General features: G+C 62.1%; 1 protein-coding gene across 1 annotated transcript in view; it reads right to left on the bottom strand.

Moving 5' to 3' along the window:
* PROM2 (prominin 2) overlaps positions 1–13,321 on the bottom strand; it is a 38,545-nt gene extending 25,224 nt beyond the window's left edge. Inside the window, exons 1-10 of the mRNA XM_075910694.1 lie at positions 12,528–13,321; positions 11,893–11,942; positions 11,158–11,360; positions 10,545–10,665; positions 6,127–6,190; positions 4,864–4,953; positions 2,613–2,812; positions 2,390–2,464; positions 2,238–2,301; positions 191–350 (exon numbers count right to left, since the gene is read on the bottom strand). Of these exons, the coding sequence (XP_075766809.1) occupies positions 191–350; positions 2,238–2,301; positions 2,390–2,464; positions 2,613–2,812; positions 4,864–4,953; positions 6,127–6,190; positions 10,545–10,665; positions 11,158–11,360; positions 11,893–11,942; positions 12,528–12,789 (1,289 nt within the window). The 5' untranslated portion in view covers positions 12,790–13,321. The remainder of the gene's footprint in view (positions 1–190; positions 351–2,237; positions 2,302–2,389; positions 2,465–2,612; positions 2,813–4,863; positions 4,954–6,126; positions 6,191–10,544; positions 10,666–11,157; positions 11,361–11,892; positions 11,943–12,527) is intronic.
* Positions 13,322–17,787: the final 4,466 nt, after the last annotated feature.

Raw genomic sequence — 17,787 nt, 5'->3', positions numbered from 1 at the left:
TAAGAAGTGGGAGGTTGACACAAGGGATTAGGACCATTCCCAGAGGCTGAACCAGGAAAATCGCTACGCTGCCTCTGATTTCCCTTCCCCTGGTTTTATACAGGTGTAACCTGCCTGAATCCTGAGTCCCACTGGGGTGAGCCTCAGATCAGGCTCCTAGATTCAAACAGCTGCAGCTCCTCGCCGTTACCTGTATCTTTCATAGCGTGTCACCTCCTGAAGGTAAGGGCGGCTCCTCTGCTCTGCCTGCATCAGGGCGTCCGTCAGGGGCTGCGTGTGCCTGGCCACGGGGAAGCTGTCTGCCAGAGACTGAAGTTTCCCGCTGGCCTGGTTCACTTCGTCCTTTAGCTCTGCAAGGTGAGAGGGGGGAGGCAGGAGGGACTAGCCCTGCAGCTGGCATGGAGGGGGAGCAGGCAAGCGTTGGTCCTTCTCTGTGGCCCAAAGAAGCTTGATCTTACAGGCCCAGTCACAAAATACATCCGTCCTCTGGGGGGCAGGGGGCCTCTCACCCCACCTGTGCCAGAGTCCTAGAGGAGCCTGCCCCTCACCCGGTGCTGGAAACACACCCTGACCCCAACCTCTGCCAGATCATGGTGCTCGGACCCATGTCGCAGGTACGGACCCAGCTCTCGGGCTCAGATGGCGCATAGGACCCAAGTCCTGTACGTTTGCTGGCCTGTGCCAGAGCCATTTGCCTTGTGTGGACCGTAGGGGGGGTTGGGCTCAAGCCTCAGCCCGAGGCTGGTTGTTACGCTGCAGTGTAGACGCACACGCTGAGACTCCCATTACCCCAGGCTGAGGCCTCTGCAATGGATAGGACCTTGGCCCGCGTTTCAGGATAAGTGCAACTCCCAGCTTTGCAACTGATGTGCTGGGTGACCTTGAGTCAGTCTCTTACCCTCCCACGTGGTCTGGCCTATTTCGACTGTCTCCTACCGTGCCTGCACCAAGCACCGCGGGGAGCTGGTCTCTGCTGTGGCTCTTTGGCTGAGTCCTTTACTTCCTTAAGATTTACTGCCCTTCAGTATTGCTGCTACTTGCTCCTATTTCCAGGGGTTCGTGACCCCCGTATAAAGACTTGCTTGTTTCTTTCGGCTCCATTGGACACAAGCAGGATAATTTCCCAGGCCCACAGGCTCAAAGGTATTTAGGTGCCCAACTGCCACTGGAATCAGTGGGACTTTCCCTTTTATTTGGCTCTGGTGAGGCCACACCTGGAGTACCGTGTCCAGTTCTGGGCCCCCCACTATAGAAAGGATGTGGATGCATTGGAGAGGGTCCAGTGGAGGGCAACCAAAATGATTAGGGGGCTGGAGCGCACGACCTATGAGGAGAGACTGAGGGTATGTCTACACTGGAGTAATGTGAGTTTGAACCAATGGGTTCCGGTGCGTACTTCCTGGTTCGAATCAGCTGTGATTCAGACTAGCGCACCAGCGAGATCATGCTAACGAAGCGCGGGATATTTAAATCCCCACCTCATTGACTATTTCGAATGCCTGCATTTGCATCCCTAGTTCAAACTAGGGTGCAAGTGTAGACATACCCTGAGAGACTGGGGTTTGTTTAGTCTGCAGAAGAGAAGAGCGAGGGGGGATTTGAGAGCAGCCTTCAACTTCCTGAAGGGAGATTCCAAAGAGGATGGAGAGAGGCTGTTCACAGTGGTGATGGATGGCAGAACGAGGAGCAATGGTCTCAAGTTGCAGTGGGGGAGGTCTAGGTTGGACATTAGAAAAAACTATTTCCCTAGGAGGGTGGTGAAGCACTGGAATGGGTTACCTAGGGAGGGGTGGAATCTCCATTCCTAGAGGTTTTTAAGTCTCAGCTTGACAAAGCCCTGGCCAGGTTGATTTAGTTGGAATTGGTCCTGCCTTGGGCAGGGGGCTGGACTTGATGGCCTCCTGAGGTCCCTTCCAGCCCTAGGATTCTATGTTTATATGACCTGGTGGCTAAATTCCTTGGAGGACGTGGGCCCCGGTGCCTGGCCGGTGCACAGATTTAAGGAAACAACCAAGCAAGAAAGAACAGAAGTAAAGTCCCCAAGAGCACCAGGGGTGCCTGTCCTACCAGTCTGCAGCCACACTGGGAATAAAATGGCTGCTGGCTCTGCAGACAGGCTGTGTTCATAGAAAGGCAAGAGGCAGTTCTCAGGACTCAACGGCAATGGGGTTTTGTAGCTCCCTGGCCCAGAGTTTGGAAGCGCAACACGCCCCTGGCCATGGAAGGGCTTTGCTCACCCTGCACAAGCCGGGCCATCTTCCCCACAGTGTGGCCTGGGATGGAGTTGAAGGTGCTGTTGCCCTGGAAGAGCAAAAAGAGATGTGTTCTCCCCCAAACCGGAGCAGCTTTCCAGTTGGCAGAGCAGGCCCAGGCCTCGCCGGTCCCCTACCTGGCGGATCAAGTCTGGGAAGTTCGCCTTGGGGAGACTGCGCAGCGTCTTCAAAACCTTTTCCACCGAAGGAACCTGCGAGAAGAAACCATCGTTCCCTGACGGGCTGAGCTCCCCTCTCCGGCTCGGCAGGGAGCCAGCGGGTGTGGGGGGGGCGGGCTGAGGGAGTGGGCACAGAGGGACCAGAGAGACCCGTCGCCCCCTCAGACTCGCCTGCACTCACCCTCCTGTAGTCGGCTCCCAGCTCCAGCTGCTGGGCTTTGTCCAGCGCCCTGGCACAGGACGTGCAGCGCGGATCGTCCAGGAGGGAGAGCGCGCTCTCCTTGCGGCCTCTCAGCGCCAGGCCCAGCTCGCCCTGGTAATGGGTCAGCGTCCCCACGGTCTTGTTGAGACTCTCCATGTGGTGCCGCGAGTTCTGTAGGTCTTAACGAGAAAGCCCGAGGCTCGTGCTGGCGCCGCTCCATCTGTACCGCTCTCGCCTCGCGGGCAGGCTCGCCCCCATGCTCCCCTGCCCGGCCGCTACCCAAGCAGCTATGGGGCCGCTCAACAGGCTGCCGAATTCAGCACGGGTGGTACCCCCACCCCTCCAGGTCCCAGCCTCCGGCTAGAGGCCAGACCAGGGGAGCGGATCAGAGGAAGGTCTGAGGGTCGGCAGCAGCTCCCGGAACAGGGGAGACACAATTATAAAATTGCCAGGAATCTGACCCCATAGGGCACGTAAGGGTCTGTCCAAGTGTCAGGATCTGCCAGGCTCCGGGATCTTCTTCCCAGGTTTGTCTCACCTTTGGCTGGGGAGTGGTAGCTGCGTTTGCAAACTTGGCCGCGTTGCTGAGCGACACCCCCGGACAGACTGGCATCAGCCTGCCTGGCCTGGTGGATGGCCCATCCCGGCTGTACAATGAGCCAAGGAAAGGGGCCGGGGGATTCGCCTTAGGACTCGGCAAGGCACGGAGCAGCGTCAGCGGACAGAACTTGGAAGGCTTTCCCACGCCACGTGCCGTGACGCTTGTGTGCGGGACACAGGGGCTATGTCTACACTGGTGGCTTCTTGCGCCAGAGATATGCAAATGAGGCTAAGCGTGGAATATCGCTGAGACTCATTTGCATACCTAATGAGCGGCCATTTTTGCAGAAGAGGCTCTTGCTCCAGAAGGAGCGTCTACACTGCTCCTTCTAGCGCAAGAAAAACCCTCTTGTGCAATGCCGTTCTTCCTGAAAATAATCAGTGTAGTATATAGGGTGTCATAAGGAGGAGGGAGAAAACTTGTTCATCTTGGCCTCTGAGAATAGAACAAGAAGCAATGGGCTTAAACCGCAGCAAGGGAGGTTTAGGTTGGACATTAGGAAAAAGTTGGTAACTGTCAGGGTGGTCAAACATTGGAATAAATTGCCCAGAGAGGTTGTGGAATCCCCATCTCTGGAGATATTTAAGAGTAGGTTAGATAAATGTCTATCAGGGATGGTCTAGACAATACTTGGTCCTGCCATGAGGGCAGGGGACTGGCCTCGATGACTCTCGAGGTCCCTTCCAGTCCTAGGATTCTATGATTCTATGATATTCCACGCTTAGCCTTATTTGCATATTTCTGGGGCAAGAAGCCGCCAGTGTAGACATAGCCAGGAAGTAGCAGCCCCACGGCAAAACGGAGAAGATGCGGCTGCCGTTTATATTCATTTTGTCTCCCTTCCTGCTCCCTGCCGCTGGACGAACGTTCCTACAAACTGAAGCTCTGAAGGAAGGACGGACGGACCCATCCATGCTGGTGATGTTCTTCCCCAGGCCGCAGACTCACCAGTTCTGCTAAGAACCTGATGCCAGGACTCTGGCGTCTCTGTAGGTAGCCGAGCGCTTTGCCATCTAACAAGGCTCCTCTTGTACTTTTTTCTTTACAATAAACCTCGCGTGTTAGCCCCTAACGCATTGGCTGGCCGGTGGCATTTTGGGCACGATCCGAACGAGCAGTGAGCTGGGAACGTGGCCGACCCGCTGGGCAGAAGGACGTGCTGTGGACGTGAGCTGAGTTTTGAAACCACTTCTCGCTGTACTGGACCTCGGTGCTGACGGGGAGCCAGGGAGCTGGCAGGCAGTGAAGGAGGCTGGGGGGTTTCTGTTTTCAGCTTCCCAGTAACCAGCATGGGGGAATCAGGAGCCAGTCTGAGACTGGGCGGTGATTTCACTTCAGTGTTAACCACCAGGGTTGCAAGGTGGGGGGGGGGGGGGGGTCTGCTCTCCCTTGGCATTTTCAGTGAGGGCTGCCACAGGCACCCTGGGTCACAGGTGAGGGGTGAGATGGGGGGCCAGCCCCTGCCCAGTGTGGGGCAGGGACCCCCGCGGCAGGCAGAGGTAGCGGTTTGGACCCTTCCCCACCCTAGCCTGGCATGAGAAGGCTCCCCTGGTCTGGAGTCAGCCCCTTTCGTTTCTGACGCCAAGGGGGACAGGTCGTCCCGCAGGAGAAGCCAAGCCTCCGTCTTACCTTGGGCTCTGCCCTGCACGGCCTCCAGCGCTGAGTGCACCTGCTCCTTCAGCAGCGAATGGACCGAGAGGCCGAGGCTGCGGCTGATGCCTGAAACGCACCCAACGGCCCTACGTGAGCGGCTGCCGCCGGCCTCCGTGGGACGGGCTCGCCACGGGCGAGGACGCCACACGCTGCAGGCAGGCCCCGTGGCGTAGGCGCTGGAATCGGGGTCCGGGAGCCCAGCCCGGTCAGCCCTGGCCCTGAGCGTACGGACGCGGCGTGTCTCGTAGCCCCCGTGGGCCGTAGCCATTCCGAGGCGCTGCCCCTCACTAACACACGCAAAGCCGGCACGTGGTGCCACGCCAGCTTCACCGACTTCCATGCCGTTGTGCCGGCGACTGAGAGCAGGGGCTGGCCTCGTCTCCACCTTCTCCTCTCCCCGGCGGCCAACCTTGGGGACCCTCTCCTGGCTCTCAAGACCCCACATCCACCCAGGCCTGCTCAACATCTCTCCAGAGACTGGACCGCCTCGGCTGGCTTGACCTGGTAAGGAAGAACCACTCCCAGCTCCACACAGGCTGGGGTGAGGGCCAAGGAGATGCCCAGAAGCACTTGGGGCGGGGTTAAAGCAGCCCTGCTGAGAAATCGCTCCTTCTCATTTCAACCTGTGGAACTCCTTGCCAGGGGAGGCTGTGAAGACCAGGACTTTAACAGGGTTGAAGAAAGAACTAGATCAATGCATAGCGGATGGGTCCATCAGTACTTATTAGCCAGGACCCTAGTCTCTGTTTGTCAGGGGCTGGGTGACGGGGGAGGGATCCCTTGGTGACTGCCTGTTCTGCTCACTCCCTCTGGGCATTGGCCGCTGTCGGCAGATGGGATCTGGGCTTGATGGACCCAGTGTGAGCCAGTCTGGCCGCTCCGACGGGAGGCTGCTGTGTGGTCCAGTGGGGATTTTCCTGTTGCAGGGCAAGTGCTGAGGGAAATCTGGTTCAGTGGGGGCAGGGGAAGGGTTCTGCCACGAGCGCCAGGTGACCAGGGAGGCCGGACGCTGCGTATCCAGTGGATACAACCGGGGCTGAATGATTCGACTCTGCTCCCCGCCGAATGCCCGGGAGCTTTGCCATGGATGGTGTAAGGGCCGTGCAGAGAAACCCGTGAGAACTGCGCCGAGGGGAGGCCTGGGACCCAGGGTCAATCGCGGAGCCGCTCTCTCCCCCCAGTCTCCCAGGGAGAAGGGGGGCAGCTCTGGCCCAGAAGAGCCAGTGGCCAGACACTCACTGTCCAGGTCGCTGATCATTTGCTGCCTGGGCACCGCAAACTGCTCCACCACGGACTGCACCCCCTGCCGGAGAGACAAGCGGAGAGGTCTCAGCCCCCGCAGATGGCGTCAGCAGGGTCACTGGCTGCAGGGGGCTCCCCCGCTGGCCCCTCGGGCATGGGTCATTGTGCTCCCGCCCGCGGGTTGGTCTGTTCCACGCAGCCGTCCCCATTCTGCACAGAGACGGCCCAGGGCATCCCCCCCCCCCGGTTCTCCTGCGGGGTCGTCCCACAGGCTGTGCCCCATTGGAGCGTGACTGTAACGAGCAGAGTCAGCTGACTGCGGCCAAGGACGGGTCGTGGTCTCCGGCATGTGGCTGCCAGCTGGTCCTGGGGGCTGTCACCACGAGCAACAGCAGGCCGGGGTCCCCTCTCCCCGGCGCCACGGTCGCTCACTCCTCCCTGCCACGTCATGCTCTAACCACCTCCTAGCGAAGACAAGGGCTGAGACGGACGCTGCCAAGAGCTCCCGGCCCCGGCCCTGGCTTCTCCACCCACCACGCAGACGGGGGATCCCTGCTTCCTGGGCAAACCTCGGCCCAGCCCAAACAATCGCCGATGAACGCTACGCAGCCACGGCTCTCGGCTCACGCCCTAGGCCATGGGCTCTCAGGCCAGGTGCTGGGCAGGGACCCAGCCCACGGGAGGGCTTCTGAGAGAGACGTCTGGACGGCACCCCCTGGGCCTCCCTTCCAACACAGCTCCAAATCATCGCTGGGTGGGCCCCGCTGCACTCGCCAGGACCACGCAGGGTGGCCGGGGAAGCTCATCTCTCCAGCCTGCCCCATTCGTTAATCCAGGCCGCTGGGCAAAGCCTGAAGGCGCTGGGGATCTGGGATGATTGAAGTCCTCCCTCCCGCAGACCTCCTCCCGCCCCTTTTCAGCCCCTCCGCACCGGGCTAGGGGCAGTGTCACACACTCACTGGCTTTGCTCCCGCTTACACCCAAACCTCCGCTGAGCCGGCCTGCCGTGGGCTAAGGCGGAGCTCCGGGGGGCCATGCCAATCCCCCTGAACTAGCACCTGGGATTTCACCCTCAGGGGACGAAAATCCCACTGTGCAGCTCACGAATTCCACCCTCCAGTCCATGGCTTCCCACGCAGCAGAACCCTGGCCCCCAGCAGAGGCCCAGCCCCACCACGGATCCCTCGTCCGCCCAGAGCCCGACCCGCCACGGATCCCCCCTCCGCCCAGAGCCCGACCCGCCACGGATCCCCCCTCCACCCAGTGCCCGACCCGCCACGGATCCCCCCTCCGCCCAGAGCCCGACCCGCCACGGATCCCCCCTCCGCCCAGAGCCCGACCCGCCACGGATCCCCCCTCCACCCAGAGCCCGACCCGCCACGGATCCCCCCTCCGCCCAGAGCCCGACCCGCCACGGATCCCCCCTCCGCCCAGTGCCCGACCCGCCACGGATCCCCCCTCCGCCCAGAGCCCGACCCACCACGGATCCCCCCTCCGCCCAGCCCCTGACCCGCCTCGGATCCCCCCTCCGCCCAGCACCCGACCCGCCACGGATCCCCCCTCCGCCCAGCGCCCTACCCGCCACGGATCCCCCCTCTGCCCAGCGCCCGACCCGCCACGGATCCCCCCTCCGCCCAGCACCCGACCTGCCTCGGATCCCCCCTCCGCCCAGCGCCCTACCCGCCACGGATCCCCCCTCCGCCCAGAGCCCGACCCGCCACGGATCCCCCCTCCGCCCAGCACCCGACCCGCCACGGATCCCCCCTCCGCCCAGCACCCGACCCACCACGGATCCCCCCTCCGCCCAGCACCCGACCCACCACGGATCCCCCCTCCGCCCAGAGCCCGACCCGCCACGGATCCCCCCTCCGCCCAGCCCCTGACCCGCCTCGGATCCCCCCTCCGCCCAGCACCCGACCCGCCACGGATCCCCCCTCCGCCCAGCCCCTGACCCGCCTCGGATCCCCCCTCCGCCCAGCGCCCGACCCGCCACGGATCCCCCCTCCACCCAGCGCCCGACCCGCCACGGATCCCCCCTCCGCCCAGCACCCGACCCGCCTCGGATCCCCCCTCCGCCCAGAGCCCGACCCGCCACGGATCCCCCCTCCGCCCAGCGCCCGACCCGCCACAGATCCCCCCTCCGCCCAGCACCCGACCCACCACGGATCCCCCCTCCGCCCAGCACCCGACCCACCACGGATCCCCCCTCCGCCCAGCACCCGACCCGCCACGGATCCCCCCTCCGCCCAGCCCCTGACCCGCCTCGGATCCCCCCTCCGCCCAGCGCCCGACCCACCACGGATCCCCCCTCTGCCCAGCACCCGACCCGCCTCGGATCCCCCCTCCGCCCAGAGCCCGACCCGCCACGGATCCCCCCTCCGCCCAGTGCCCGACCCGCCACAGATCCCCCCTCTGCCCAGCACCCGACCCACCACGGATCCCCCCTCCGCCCAGCACCCGACCCACCACGGATCCCCCCTCCGCCCAGCACCCGACCCGCCTCGGATCCCCCCTCCGCCCAGCGCCCTACCCGCCACGGATCCCCCCCTCCGCCCAGCACCCGACCCGCCATGGATCCCCCCTCCGCCCAGCCCCTGACCCGCCTCGGATCCCCCCTCCGCCCAGCGCCCGACCCACCACGGATCCCCCCTCCGCCCAGCGCCCGACCCACCACGGATCCCCCCTCTGCCCAGCGCCCAACGTGCCACGGATCCCCCCTTTGCCCACGCCCGACCCGCCACGGATCCCCCCTCTGCCCAGCGCCCAACGTGCCACGGATCCCCCCTCCGCCCAGCGCCCAACCCGCCACGGATCCCCCCTCTGCCCAGCGCCCAATGTACCACGGATCCCCCCTCCTCCCAGCACCCAACCCGCCACAGATCCCCCCTCTGCCCAGCGCCCAACGTGCCACGGATCCCCCCTCTGCCCAGCACCCGACCCGCCACAGATCCCCCCTCTGCCCAGTGCCCAACGTGCCACGGATCCCCCCTCCGCCCATGCCCAACCCGCCACGGATCCCCCCTCCGCCCATGCCCGACCCGCCACGGATCCCCCCTCCGCCCAGCGCCCGACCCGCCACAGATCCCCCCTCTGCCCAGCGCCCGACCCGCCACGGATCCCCCCTCCGCCCAGCACCCAACCTGCCACGGATCCCCCCTTTGCCCAGCACCCGACCCTCAGAGCAATAGGGACACGGGTGCATCTGTGCCCTGCTGGCTGGACTGCGCATTGCCCTGACTGCTGGGCCCCTCCCCGGCCCTTCCTGGCTCCGTGCTTTCCCCAGCACATCGCAGAGGTGACATGTGTCATCCCCAGGCTCGGGGGACATTCATGCTGATTTCCATGCCCTGGATTCGCGCCTGTCTCCTTGCATTAGCGCACCGGCCCTTGAGCAGCCCTGCTGTGGCCGTGACTCGGCAGCCAGCTCGGCCTGCCGGGGGGCCCTCGGCCAACCAGAGCAGAAAGTGGCTGACATGCCGGCCATGACAGAGCCTGCCCTTGGGCCCTGGGGACCCGGCTCTGAGTCAGCCCTCGCAGCACGGGCAGGGATTGCAGTGGACTGTTGGATCCTGGGGCCCAATGTATCCATCCTCATACAGACCCCTCGTCTGATCCACCCTCGTAGTACCCGCGCCTGTCTCCCCCTTCGCTCCTGTGTCCATCTAGCCTCCCAGCACCCCGCTGGCTGGAGACTCCCGCCCGCCCGCCTTACGGAATCTCTCCGTCCACCGTGCCCCTCTCCGCGGCGTCCGCCTGCCCTGGCCTGAGAGCAGCTTGTTGATTTCGGTGGTTTCAGCCTGTTTGCCCCACCGGGGAGAGCAGGTACAAGTGCTGGGAGCGCGTTTTGTTTTCTGGGCGGCACAGCGCTCGGTGCTCCCTGGCTCCGGGCGGGATCCTGGAGACAGGCAGCCCCAGCTCCCACGAGGTGGTCCTGCACTTTTTACCGAGTGAGGGGGAGAGGAAGGTGGTGGGGAGGAGCAAGGGGCAGTGGTGCTTGGGGTGGGGGAAGAGCTGGCATGGCGGGTAGGGCTCCCAGGGAAGGGGTGTGGCAGCCCCCCACTTTAAGGAGCGCCTGCTGCTCCTGACGCACCATCCCCCTCTCCTGGGCTTCCCACTCCGGACCTGACGCCCCGGGCTGGAGCAGAGCCAGGCCTGCTGGTGCCCGCCCCTCTCACGCCCTTCTAGCCAAGGTCTGCACAAGCCCCACAGACTAGGAAGGAGACCTGGGGCCTAAACAGGATTCCAGGGAGGAGTAGGATGCCGCAGCCCCCCTGACGCAGCCTGGGAACCGGGCCCCATCCCTGCTTGCCTCTCCATCCCCAGCACAGACACACCCGGCAGCCCTGCGCAGCTACTGGGACCGTTCTCCCGGCCCTGCAGGCTGACCGCCAGCAGGCCGGGCGGCTCCGGCTCACCTGGGGGATGCTGCTAACGTGCTGCCTCAAAGTGCGGAACGTGGCTGGCACGGCTCGGGCGCCGGGCTCCATCTGCTCCTTCACCCAGTGGTTGGCAACGAAAGCGCAGATCACGCCGGCCCTGCGGGGGACGAGGCCAGACCAGGTCACCTGTGCGCAGTGCCCCAAGGCGACCGAATCGACCGTCATGGGCCGGGCCGGGGCCAAGCCCTCAGCTCCAGCGCTGGGCTGGCAGGGGCGGGGCAGAGACGAAGGGCCGCAGGGGCAGGTCCGTGGCGGGCCAGGGCTCAGTGGTGAGACTAGGGGGATGGGTCACTGGGGGCGAGGGGAAATGGGGGGGCTTGTCCTGGATGGGTTGAAAATTCAGCTGTGACAGCCAGTGCGCCCTGGATCCTGCATGGAGAGCCTCGCATGCCCCTTTCCCTCCTGCCCCAGTGCCCAGGAAGTGCCCAAAGGGAGATGAGCCCCAGCGGCCCAGCCCTGCCCCCATGTGCTGCCCTACGGTATATTGTCCCCTCTCGGTGCCCCCTGGACTAGCTCCCCTGCGCCATCCCCAGTGAGCACGCGGTTTGCCGTCTCCGCTCCCCGCCTCCCGCCCGGCGCCCTCACTCACAGGAGGATGGCGGTGGTGAGGAAGAGGCAGACCGTGAGGAGGTTGCGCCAGCAGGCGAGGGAGCGGCGATAGGCCTTGATGTGCCCCCCGCAGCGCCGCCGGCGCCGGCAGCAGCAGAAGCACAGGCCGGTCACCGGCACCGCCACGAAGAAGAGCGCAGCAATCACGGCGCAGACCACATAGCCCACCTGGTAGTGCACCACCTAGGGGCGAGTGAGCAGGGGCCACCTCAGGGGGGCCTTCCCTGGCCCTACTCCCCTGCCCCACTCTCCCCTTGCCCTGGCCCCCACTCATCTCCCACACCCTCCGCTTGGTCCACCCCACTCATCCCCTTGCCATACCCATCCCCTGCCCTCCTCTTGCCCCACCCTTTGCTCCTCCCCTGCCCTCCCCTTGTCCTGCCCATCCCCCGCCCTCCCTTTGACCCCCCCACCCCAACCCCCCCCGCTCTACCCTGCCACTCGTCCCCACCCCCTCCCCTTTCCCCAAAACTCCTTGCCCCACCCCTCCTGTACCCTCCGCCTCAGCCTTCTGCACACCCCACACAGCTCACCCACCCGGCCCCTCCTTCACCCGCCCTCGTGCACCGAGGGAGTCCTGGTGCCCACCCAGGCAGCCTGCAGTGCCAGAGCTGGGCCCCAGGCAGAGACCCCCCCACGAGGAGCGAGTGAAGCCGGGCCATGCCGCCCGGGAGGGGTACAACCCCCCCCCCCCCCCCCCCCCCGCCCTGCTCACCTGAGAGGTTCTGACTGAGGACGGTTGATTCAGGGCCACCCGGAGCAGCCCTGTGAAACAAAACAGCCCGTGGAACATCCGAACCGGCCGCCGTCCCCCCACGTCTCCCTTCCACTGGCGACGCTCTTCCCCGCTGCTTTGCCCCCGCCGGTAGGCCGTGGCGGTGGGTTTCCACGGGGACTCGGGGCCATTGGTGCTCAGAAGCCCCCCTCAGGGCCAGCGCCCCCTGCATGCCCAGCACTAGCGCCGGGGCAGATTTCTGAGCACGACTTCTTCCCTCCCCCCAGCAGAAAACGCCAATTGGGTGACCCCCAGCCTCGCCCCAGTTTGGAATTGCTTGGCCCAAAGCAGCGCAGACCACACCGGAGGGTTCCTGGCCTGTTGCTCTGTCCCACTTCTCAGCTGTTAGCCAGGGGAACGGTTCCCACAAGTCGTTAACGCCAAAAGGAGTTTTCCTTTGATTTTCCAGTCGGCTGAAAATGTCGTTTGGCGGTCGACCCCCAGCCAAAACCTGCCGCCGGCACCGCTCCGATCAGCACCCCGACTGCCGGGACGCCTTCCCTGAGTGGGCCCCTTTCTCTGGCACTGGGGGGGGGCAGGCTGCCCCCCAGCTCTCTAGCCCCCCTGTGGCTCACCTGTGGGGAAGGGGTTCTGCTGGATCACATCCAGGTAGCGCCGGACGATGCTGTAGAGCGGATCCAGTGAGCATGGGACCCGGTGCTGGGCGGGGACCCGCTGGTCAGCCCCGATCTCCAGGAACTGGTGGACGAGGGGGTTCCCAGATGGACATTGCTGGGAGCGAGCTGGTTCCAAGAGAACCCAGGCCAGGGCCAGAGACAGGGGCAGAGGCAGAGCTGACCCTGAGCCCCGGGCGCGTCTGGCCGGAGGGGCCGGCATCGGCTCTGTCACCTGGATCACAAGGGAGCTCCAAGGAGGCCCAGCCTGGAGGAGGAGTCCCCTCCCGCAGGGGCTGTGCCTGGAGGCTGGGGAGCCCGGAGGTCTCCGTGGAGGTGCCCAGACCCACTCAGCGCTCCCAGCTCCTGCACATCCCGGCTCTGGCCCGCCCTCCTTGCCAGCTGATTGTCTCTGCTCTCGGAGAGTCTATGAAACTGGCCTGACTGGTTTCATGCCTGGGGGGGGCTGCGCTTCCCTCTGCTCCAGCAATGGGGTGGGGTGAAGTGCTTCTCTCAGCAGCTGTTCCCGGCCCCTTTCGCAATCCGCTCTCCTGTCCCGAGCCGCTGAGCGGTGCCCGCTTTCCCTCTGCAAGGGTGGCTGGAGAGACCAGCAGGCCCAACGGGGAGGGAGAGGAGACAGGGGATGTGCGCTCCCTTTCTCCCTGCCCCCCGCCCCTGCTCCCCGCAACTGGCAGTGCAGCCCCTCATGCCTGGGGTACTGTCAAATCTAGGGGCTCACCCCAAGCTGGGGCCGGTGGCATTAAATAGCCGATTCCCAGCGAATGGGCGGCTTAAAGTGCCTTTAATCCCAGGTGCCATGCAAGGCCTTGTCTGGTCCTCTCTGTGCAAGTCACAGCCGCCTCGGGGCTGCTCTAAGTTACGCTCTGCTCCCCAGGGCTCCAGGGAACAACAGCGCAGCTGGAGCACACTGCTGTGACCCCGACACACCGCCCTTGGGGAGGACATGGAGAGCCAATAATCCAGTTCTGCTCAGCCAAGGAAGGCACGTAGGCTGGGGGGTTATTCCTTGGGGGCTGTTTCCACTCACTTTCCGATCTCGTCACACAGGCAAAGAGCATCGGCCTGTTTGGTTCTCAGCGCTACTCAGAGCAAAACGGCGGTGAACTGGCAGGCTCGCACGGCCTGCTGGGTAACGCAGGGGGAGAAGACAGCGCGAGCCTGGCCGCCTGGCCGTTACTATGTCCTGTATGAAAAATACCCGCGGAGACCTGGGATGCTTTCCTCATCTGAATGATCCTGTCAGATGCGTGGGACCCCGCTCACGCCCCCTTCCTAGGGGGATCAGAGCCTGTTACCTCTCATCCTCCTCCCCCACCCGGATTTTTCACACTTGCTATCTGGTCACCCTACACCGGGGTGGGGAACCTCACGCCCGGGGGCTGGGTGCAGTCCCTGGCTCTCTTGGATCCAGCGCCTGCGGCTCGGGGCTCCCCCCAGCATCGGGGAGCCTGTGCTGGCGCCCCATCCTCCCACAGGGCTAAAGCAGACAAAATCTACTAGCCCAGGCCACCCTAGGCTCAGGTGTGCGAGGGAGCATGAGGAGGGTTTTTCTGCTCCTCGATCGGGGACCATGCCAGAGAGGGTGAGGGGTTTTTTTTTTCTTGCTTCTCACTTGTGTGCAGCCCCCGACTGATTTATTGCGCGTGAGCGGCCCCTGACCCCAAAATGGCTCCCCACCCCACACGCTCTCCCTACTCCCTCCCCTTCCCCCCTCTGCTCAATGTTTGCTTCTCTTCTTTACCTGATGTTAATCATTTTTCTTAAACTGCTCGGATTGTGACGGTTTCCACAAACCGGTGTTGCGCCTGTAAAACAAATCACTGATTTCTCTTTTCACCCTTCGCATGCCAGGGAATTCAATGTGTACGGCATCGCCCAGGCGAGGCAGAAAATGGCTCACCCCCCCCCCCCCCCCCCGAGAATCCCCTGGAGATGTTGTTTGGTTTTGCTGCCAGGGAAGAAAAGCCAAACCGCGGCTCTGCCTGGGAAACGCGCAGCCGACGGCCCAAAAGCAGCTGCCTGAGAATAACCAAGGGAAACAGAGTCATAAGAGGGCGTTAAGCTGGGTCAAAAGCCGCCCAGCCCCATGCAGGTGCCGAGTCCCTCCCGGAACCGCTGCCCAGGCCTACGGCACGGAGCCCATCCCGCCTTTCTTGCCAGCGATCCGGGAAAGCGGCTTCAGTGCCAAGGCTTGAGTCAGGGCCTGGGAGACGTTCCGTGGGGCACCACCCAGCTCTGCCCACCGGGGCCGCCAGCCTCGGGCACCCTGTCTTGGGGCTTCAGGGGCAGTACGGCGGAGGGGCACAACCAGAACTGGCCCCGGCCCAGCTGCCCCGGAAAGCCGGGTGCAGGCCAGTCGGGGCCGGGGGAGGAGGAGGGCGTGGGGCAGAGAGATAGGAAGAGGCACCAGGTGTGACTCTGGCGTTCCCACTGCAGGGCCAGCACAGACTTGCCGCCTGGGAGCTGACACACCAACAGGCCCGGGGCCCGGTGCTTGTTGAGGCAGCTTCCCGTGGAGGAGGTGGGCGAGATCTGCCTTCCCGCCCCCAGCCCTGGGCCTGCTGGAGCTGCAGGGTGATTTATTTCCAGCTCAGATGCCAGCTCTCTCTAGGCCCAGGGGGAGGTGCCCAGACACACCCCACCCTGGGGGTGGCTGAAGTGGGAAAGAAGTGACCACAGCCTCACCCTCAGCACATGGAGGGGCTACAGCTCTGGGCAGGGAATCAGGACTCCTGGGTTCTCTCCTGGCGCTGTGAGGGGAAGGTGCCCCGCTCTCCCACAAACCCCTTTGGGGTACACCATTTATTGCCCAATTTTCACAGCCCTTGCTGATGTCAGTGAGCGCTGCAGGACTGTGCCAGTGCTGAAAAACCTCTCTGCGAACGCTCTGTGCCTCAGTTTCCCCATAGATACACACGGGCCTCTCTCCCGGGCCTGCGCCAGGGCTTGATGAGTTGGCGCTCCGCGATCCTCACTTGAGTGCTGTAAAGTAGGTTTTCCAACCTCCTGTTTTTGCTCTGACTTGCATCTGTCTATCACTGCACACAGACACACTGTGTCATCTGCCTAATGCTCATCATATTGTGAGCGCCTGGCTTGAGCCAACAGAAATCCTGCGGGCCATACGCTGCAATGCTTGTTATTCCTTAGGCTTGAAACGAAACAAAAACATCACTGGGATTTCCTGCTTAGAACGGTTCTGGAGACAAGCTCAAAAGACCTTTTTTTTTTAATGGAATTTCTTTTTCTCTAGCACTTTGGTGCCCTCGAATGGTGAGAATTGGAAATGACCTGTCCCCGTCACTGAAATGTGAAGAGGTGGAGCTGAGCAAATACTTTCTTTTTCTTTTTCTTTTTCTTTTTCTTTTTCTTTTTCTTTTTCTTTTTCTTTTTCTTTTTCTTTTTTTGGTTCCGTGAACCAACAATCTATTCGTTTTGAATTGATGTTTGAGAAAAAAAAACCACGGAGATTTGTCAGGTCCAATAAAACATTTCAAATGTTGATTCCAATTGGAAGGTTGAAATCTTCCGAATTTTTGTTTTCAGGTTTTTGCAGCTGGAACTGTTTGCCAAATTCACCCTGAACGTGTGAATCATTTCAGTGCTCCCCAGAATGACTGTATGGAGGTACTTACTGCTGCTACTAAAAGGGATGAAATCTGCCACGCGATTAGGTTTATAAAGGCAATGGTGCGTCTCTTAGGTCGGACCGGACTCAAGTCGCTTGCAACTGGGTGTCTGATCCCCTTGACTAGTCCGAGTTAATAGCTAGAAAAATGCAAAGAAGCTCAGCTTCGGAACAGAGCCACCCCTGACTGTAATGGCCTGACTGAAAACGAAAACTGGCCGAAGGGGAGAGGCACAGCTGTTGTGACGCGCTGTTTCTTCACTTTCTTCTGCTCTGCTCCTGAGCCAAACCAAGAGAAACAGGCTGAGTCGTTTCTGCCTTTCGTACAGCTCCAGCCTTAGCGCACGGGAGAAGACGGGAAAGCTGCACATGATCGGTGAGACACAAATGGAGACTTCTAGAAAGGACCTTTGCCCTGGAGATGGAGGCTCACAAGAGTGACCAAGGAGGTGGATACCACCCAACCAAGGTCTCCCACAAACAGTCCCATGGGGCCCTTGACAGGTGTTTAGCCCCAGCTCCACTGCTAAGTTCTGTAAATAAGGACCAAGGCAAAGCCCGTCATGTGGCTTTAAAGAAAAGTTATTTATTAGTTCCCTAAATAGAAGAACTAGAGGACACCAAATGAAATTAATGGGGAGCAGGTTTAAAACTAATAAAAGAAAGTTCTTCTTCACACAGCGTGTAGTCAACCTGTGGAACTCCTTGCCAGAGGAGGCTGTGAAGGCTAGGACTATAACAGAGTTTAAAGAGAAGCTAGATCATTTCATGGAGGTTAGGTCCATAAAAGGCTATTAGCCAGGGGATAAAATGGTGTCCTTGGCCTCTGTTTTTCAGAGGCTGGAGAGAGATGGCAGGAGAAAAATCGCTCGATCATTGTCTTCGGTCCACCCTCTCTGGGGCACCTGGTGCTGGCCACTGTCGGTAAACAGGATACTGGGCTGGAAGGACCTTTGGTCTGACCCAGTACGGCTGTTCTTATGTTCTTATGTGTTTCACATGAAGTTGATGAGCCTCGAACTCTGGCGGCTATGGGGAAAACTCCCAGGAAGACGAATGAGGTTGGCACCTGTCTGGCCTGAGCACCCCCAAGGTCCAGGGCGTGTCTGCAACCATGCAGTTCGTGGAAGGGGGTGGCACCCCCCTCTCACAACTGCTCTTCCTCTCGTTCGATAGTTTCTTCAGCCGATCGTCAGTGGCTTGTCCCCCCGGCCGAATCACACACATTGTCTGTAGGCAGAACAGAACAAACACTTTCCATTGTACATAGCCTTTGCCTTCGCCCCGCCCTGGTATGGAGATGTAACCCTAGAGCTTGCTCCCTGGAGACAAGGTCTTCCTGCAGCCCTCCCTGTGCTCAGTCCTTGCTCAGTCCCAGCAACCAGGTAGGAGTGCCTTACTTCCCCTGGTCCCTGCCTGCACTGAACTGTCCATGGTTCTGCTGTTCTTTCAGCCAGCCAGGAAACCAGTTCCCTCTCTTCCAGCTCCAGGCAGCAACTGACTTCCTCTGCCTTTGTTGCTACTTTTTATATGGCCCTCCTGACCACTAAGGGTAGGTCTGGACTACATGCC

Source organism: Pelodiscus sinensis, chromosome 28 (assembly GCF_049634645.1).
Source record: "Pelodiscus sinensis isolate JC-2024 chromosome 28, ASM4963464v1, whole genome shotgun sequence".
Taxonomy (NCBI): Eukaryota; Metazoa; Chordata; order Testudines; family Trionychidae; genus Pelodiscus; species Pelodiscus sinensis.
This window is presented reverse-complemented; position numbering and strand designations above follow the sequence as displayed.